The sequence below is a fragment of the Sorghum bicolor genome, chromosome 6 (assembly GCF_000003195.3).
Source record: "Sorghum bicolor cultivar BTx623 chromosome 6, Sorghum_bicolor_NCBIv3, whole genome shotgun sequence".
Taxonomy (NCBI): domain Eukaryota; kingdom Viridiplantae; phylum Streptophyta; class Magnoliopsida; order Poales; family Poaceae; genus Sorghum; species Sorghum bicolor.
In genome coordinates, this window is record NC_012875.2 from 50338137 (window position 1) to 50344382 (window position 6246).

The following is a 6246-nucleotide window of genomic DNA, read 5'->3' on the forward strand; positions in this document are numbered from 1 at the left end:
TAAGAAAACAGATATCATGCAGCAACTAAATGCTGAAAAACACTTTCGACACTTTCGATTGTACAAACTACTGCTCAACTCCAGTAGCAATTTATGCAGCAAGCAACTAATCAGTTCTCGCAATACAAAGTGACCTCACGAAACAATTGTTGAAACCACGGGAGGGGCATAAATACTCATCTAGTACAAACTAGAACAAAATCCATCCCAACTTCACAAGCAAGCCTTCAAAACATACCCTAATGCTTAGTGATCAATGCTAAAAACATCTTTCTGGGATTTGGTATCATCAGCAACGGAGCCATGCAGTTGGACCATGGCTGAGGAGATACAATTTCATCCATGATCTTGGTTTCTAAATTAAACATGCCTATAACAAGGCGTCGGCGCAACTTGCATTTTATAGACACAGACATGGAGTCATCTGTGACATAGACATGATTTGGTTTCACCTGTGGATAATCCTCAGCACTTAAACAAAGTGATTCGCTATGCCCGAGAAATAAGACATGATCATCTAAGCTATTTATCCGCACTAGTTTTCTGGATGCAAGGCAAACTTTAAATATTGCAATCCTCCAACTAATGTTTTCAAATATTGCATGGCTGTGCCCATGCCCATGCACAGTGGATGCTTCTTTTATCCAAAAAACTTCTGGCCTCCGAACTAGAAGCAAATCGCCCAATGGATCCTGAACAATGTAAACTCTCTCGACTCCATATGAATCCTTCCTATCCATAATTATCTTTGTTGTGACCACAGTTCCACTGAGATCAAAGGTAATAATTTGACCAAGTAATGTCACTGCATACAATAGACCATCCTTATAGATGCAGTCCTCAAAGTTTGAGTGTGGTGGAAGCCATGTCCATTTCTCATCCCCTGATCTAGCGAATGAAAGCTGCCCAAGTGGACTGTGGATCAGCACCACGATATAGCTTCCTGCAGATGTAGTAAAAAATAGAAGTGCCTTATGAAAGAGATGATCCCGCAATGTGCTTAGAGAATATGTTGAAGGTGGCCCAACAACTGAGTCTGCTGTGTGCCGTGAGTACTGATACTTACAAATTGCACCATTATCATCAAAAATGGGCGTCACCTGCTCGATGGTGATGACTGATGGGAGGGAGACCTGTTCACTGGTGATTGGATTGACAAGGTGCATCTCAGAACGCTCATCAGCAGTGATCAACCACCCATTTGAGGATCCAATCAGATACCTTCTGTGGATGGGTGGCTCTGGGAGAGTTAATTTGTAGGCCCTCTTTTCCTCAAGGCTGTAGATGAAAGCAACATTGTCACCAGCTGACTCAGAGGTGTAGATGAGGCAAGGTGTTTGGGGCCATTTGTACCGCCGAAAGCTGCATGTGCTGGTATATGCTGAGTTCCAGGAGCAGCAGACAGAGCCTGCCCGCACTAAGTCAGGTGTCTCCAGAAGGTCAAATATCTCCATCAGGATTTCCTGAGGCAGCTCTGCAAATTTGCCAGCCACAACTTCCAACAGTGGCGGTTTAAGATATCCATTGTTTCGGAAAGAGCATAAATTTTTCGGGCGTATAGCTAGGTTCCATAGGATCGTTATACAGCTTATGCAACTGGCATCAGTTGGTGAGAAATCATAACCCTTGAAAGATGAGTTGCTTCTGAAGGAATACTTGCAACGCTGCAAATTTGAGAACATACCATGGGTTGGCTCATGGCTTAAGAAGACTCCACAAGTAAATTCTACTATATGTTCATATGTCATAAATCCAGCCATTTTATTTAGTTTTCTAAGGGCCTCTGAAGGTTTCTGTGAGACCTTTATTAAGAGTCCCCCGGCAAAACTACATGATGAAAGAATGTCAGATATCAATCATTTATAGTGATATGTCAGAGAATGATAAAGAGACTAATTGAAAATAGAATATGTACCAAAGTTCTTCCTTTTGGGGCTTGTAGAGTTTGACATAAAGAAGGAAAACTCCTCTGCTCTTCTCAGGAGGGAGAGGCCAAAAATCCTAAAAACGTAATCTAACATGATTGAACATCTTGCATATGGAAATTATAACAGATGCTAAATTAACATACAGAAAAGGAAACAAATATGGCACCAATAAATCATTACCAGTCCAAGTTTCACGACCATAAAGAGCATGGGTGCATTTTGAGCATTATTTGATACCTCCCAAAGCTGGCCAACCAAGCAGTAAAACAAAAGCAAGACATGATACACAATTGACAATAAAATAGATTGTTTTTAATAAATCATCCTTGAGACATCTAAAATTTTAAGCACAATGTAATAAATTATCCTTGAGACAACCTAAAATTTTAATAAACCAGTGAGCTGTCTTCTGAAAAGCAAGGAAATTCATATATTATCTAAAGCAAGAACATTTTTCTGAAAATATTTCTGTGTATGATAGCTCACTCGGTAGAATATAAGGGTGCAAATATTTGACAGGCAACTAACAAGAAATTGCACTCGACACATCTCAGCTGTTGGATAAAGATCCAAATGCTGCCCTCTGTTTTCTGGCAATGTCACCTTGCGCCCCTGCCCCACCTTCCTCCTCCTGTCTCCGACAACGCTCGCACTGCTGGATGTAGCTCCAGCCACCTACTGCCTCCTAACTCACCCACGCCACTGGCACCAGCCACCACCATCCTACTTGACCTGTGGCTCACCTCATCACAACCCCTAAACCTCCTCATGAAACTAAGTATCCCCTCACTGTCTCCACCAAGTGTAATTAAATACATTTTCAGTTGACCAACGTTTAAGAAAATACAACGGCAAACAGTCAACAACTCTAAACTAAATTTGTTACCTTGGCTTTATCTTCAAATTTCTCACACATCGCTCTGGTAAGCCCTTGTACATCATGCTGCAGGAAGGAACGATACGTGACCCACCCTGGTTCAGTAAAATATTTTGTAACTAAACTACTATCACTATGCTGGAACTTGTTGGCAATGTCATGCAGTCCAAAGCAAGCATTCCTCAAGTATGATGTGAGGTCCAGTGACTCCATGCAACTGCTATCTAGTCCATTTCTTGTACAAACATGACCCATCTCCCATCTCGAGTCATACTCCCATTGATCAACCAATCTGTGGACACCAACCTCAGCCTTCACCATACCAGAGCTCGGATCACAAAGTTCATTCAAAGGCATAAAACATCTGAAACCCAATTGCTCAGCCTGCATGTGTTTGGACAGTAAAAAAATTGTGATACATTGGAATACAACAGTTTATAAGTGTCGCAACACATACCTTCAGCAACCAAAAAAAAGAAAAAAAAACAAGGAAAACAGTGTGATATGGTATTGGGATCTGGGAACCTTATGGATCCAACCCAAGCTTCATCTTAGGGAATGGAGCAAGAGTCTTTGACCAGATTGCAACCTCGGTGCCACATTGAATAAACAGCGAAAGCTTAAGAAAAAAAAAGTAAAAATATATAAAACGACTGATACGGTGACCCAGCATGATACCTACAATGGTTTTTTGCATAGCCATAATGGATACCTATAATGCCTAGTGTCTAAGATAGTATCCGACTATCGGGAGGAATTCAACTTAATAGTAAAGGCAATAGGAGGGACCCAACCTGCCAGGTTGGGAAACCGTATAGCTATAGAGATAAGGGAGCTCTTCCCCTTTGGGAAGACAACCGACCTTTCGGGATGTTATCCATCCCTGCCTAAATAAATATGAGAGATAGGGGTCTATATCTCATATTTATGCGCTGTATTGATACAATTCTTTGGAATTAGCATAACAATGATGTTGCTACCCCCCGGGGCGAGGGCTCCGTTCCCTCTACTAGAGTTGCAGAATATAAACAAAAGAGGAGGAAAAAGAGACCAATGGAGAACATCCAGCTGACTATGCTTTGGGTTTGAACAGCTATGAAGTTCTTGAAGTCAAGCCTCTGAACACCTATGAAGTTCGGTTGTCTGAAAAGCTGAAAATACTGTTCGCTGATGTACTACGAGAGAAAAACCCTGGCAGAAAAAAGTACGGCAAGACAAGCGAACGGATATCAACAGTGTAAGAATACTTCTCCTTAACAAATCTATTCAGTAAGCAATTCATCAGGAGTTAACATTCAGATTTTCAACCACTACAGCCACCATATAGATTAAGGCATAGGTGGTGGGGGGACTGGACATGGATTGATTCTGAAGAAAAGGATTTTGAAAATTACATTCAGACAGAAAAGCTAAATCTTGTACATTAATTTGATCAAGTCATATGCAAAGAGGCGAAGAAGTTATGTACAAATCAGTATATAGATTAACAAAATGATTGCATAAAGAAAAAAATATAGAGAACAGGGAATCAACAGAGAAAAAAAAGATTTTTAACAAGGATTCTGAAGAGAAAAAAGTGGATTCTTGAACAAGCTAGAGACACATGGATCCAATCCAGCCGAAACACAACAAAAGAGAGCGAAGAAGCTAGGGTCGCCTTACTTACCATTGCTAATTTAATAAAAAAAAAGGTCAGGGAGGCCGCAGGATGAGACAGGGAGGCGGCGCGGCGACGGTACAGATAACAACGAGAGTTTGCCGTAACGTTGTCGGATCCCCTCGAAGAACGATGGAGGAGGGGCGAAGCGGACCGGAGATGGTTAGGATTAGGAGTTTTGGTGGCGGCGTCGGAGCTGGAGAAGGTGCTAGTTTAGAGATGGTCGCCGGTCGCCGGTCGCGGTGGCGGATCGAGGCCGGAGAGGTAAGGCAGCGGTGGTGCTGACGGTCGGTTGGCGGACGACGACCAGTGGGTGTGATTCGGCGGCGGGGGAGAGGGGTGGGGTGGAGACGCCGGCGGCAGGGGATGGCCGCAGCGGGGGAGGGACGCGTCTGCCGGCCAGCGGCGGAGCCTGAGGGCGGAGGGGCGACGAGGACGCACGCGCGCTCGCCCAACAGGCCCGAGTCGGGTGGGGATAGCTTCGGCACGGGAAAAAGGAAAGCGAGGGAAAAGGAACGGCAAGAGTGTGCTTAAAAAAAAAGGGAACGGCAAGAGAGGCGCGTGGCGCGGCAACCCTGGACTCTCGAAGTCTGGACTCGGCGGAAGATCGCGCGTGGAGCGGACGGGCTTCAGGCTTCAGCTCTCTCTACTCTGGAAGGAGGTACCTACATGTTTGGGGTCAGGCTGGGCATCGAAACCGGTTCGGTTCCTCAGGAGATTCGATCGGTTCTTTTTTTTTTTTTTGACATGGAAGATCTCTCCATTACTTATTGACAGACGCCAAATCATTGGCGACCAAAATACGAGTACATCTTGGAATGCTATCCTGAACCGGAGTAGCACCCGAAATCAAAAAAGCCCCTTGGGCAGCTAGGCTATGAGCAGCCGAATTACAAGAACGAGGGTTATGAACAACTACATATGAGGTAAAGTTGTTGACTAGCATATCCTTTAACTCCCAGATGAGGCCTCCCGCAGAGCAGAGATCAAAATCAGAGGAGTTTACTGCATGCACAACTATGACTGCATCCGTTTCCAAAATCACCTTTTGGATTCCCAAATCAGCTGCCCGATTCAAAGCTTGCAAGCAGGCAATGATCTCCGTATGAAAAGCTTCTCCAACGTTATCAAGCTTCCCATAACCCGAGGCGATGACACCTCCATCCCAGGTACGTATCAAAAAGCCCCATCCGCCTGATCGATTGTTTAGATTAAAAGCCCCATCACAGTTTATTTTGACAGTGTCTTCCGGCGGCGGCATCCAAGACCTCCTGGGTTGAGACCGATCTTCCAGTACTTTTGCTTGCTTCAAGGATGACCATTCAGTTGCATATGTATGGACCAGTTGCGCCAGACAGACTCCATCACGCCGCTTCTCACCTTCCCTTACTCCACAGCGTTCAGACCACCATAGATATAGTAAGGTAATGACTTGCTTCTGTATCGCAGGATTCAGGTCCAACACCAATTCTATCACTTCCCTTGCTGACATAGCATTTGCCAAGTTTTGACGTATTGGCTCAATCTGCAGCTCCGCCCAAATAGCACGTACATATTTGCACTTAAAGAATAGATGCGCTCCATCTTCATCAAAGCGACCACACACGACGCAGCTTGTTTCCATCTTCATCCCACGGCGTTTCAGGTTTACACGAAGAGCCAAGCTATTATGCCCCATACGCCACAAGAAATGCACTATCTTTTTTGGACAGCTAAGATTCCAAAGGCGTTTCCACAAAGAGTCAGTAGTGCAGATGACTGTCCCTGAGGTGGATCCACCTCCC

At 44.3% G+C, this 6246-nt stretch overlaps 1 protein-coding gene across 4 annotated transcripts; it reads right to left on the reverse strand.

The window, feature by feature from the left end:
• On the reverse strand, positions 1-5107 carry LOC8064452. Of its 4 annotated transcripts, none has more exons than XM_002448098.2 (5): positions 4472-5099; positions 2815-3189; positions 2109-2174; positions 1916-2001; positions 62-1827 (listed from the first exon to the last, which is right to left on the reverse strand). In XM_002448098.2, the coding sequence occupies exons 1-5, from the start codon at positions 4472-4474 to the stop codon at positions 240-242; spliced, it is 2118 nt and encodes a 705-aa protein (XP_002448143.2). In that variant the 5' UTR covers positions 4475-5099; the 3' UTR covers positions 62-239. The 4 variants fall into 4 exon arrangements, with proteins under 4 accessions (XP_021318614.1, XP_021318615.1, XP_002448143.2 ...); XM_021462941.1 differs by having other exon boundaries at positions 834-943; positions 1067-1827; positions 2815-5107; XM_021462939.1 differs by having other exon boundaries at positions 1-1827; positions 2815-5098.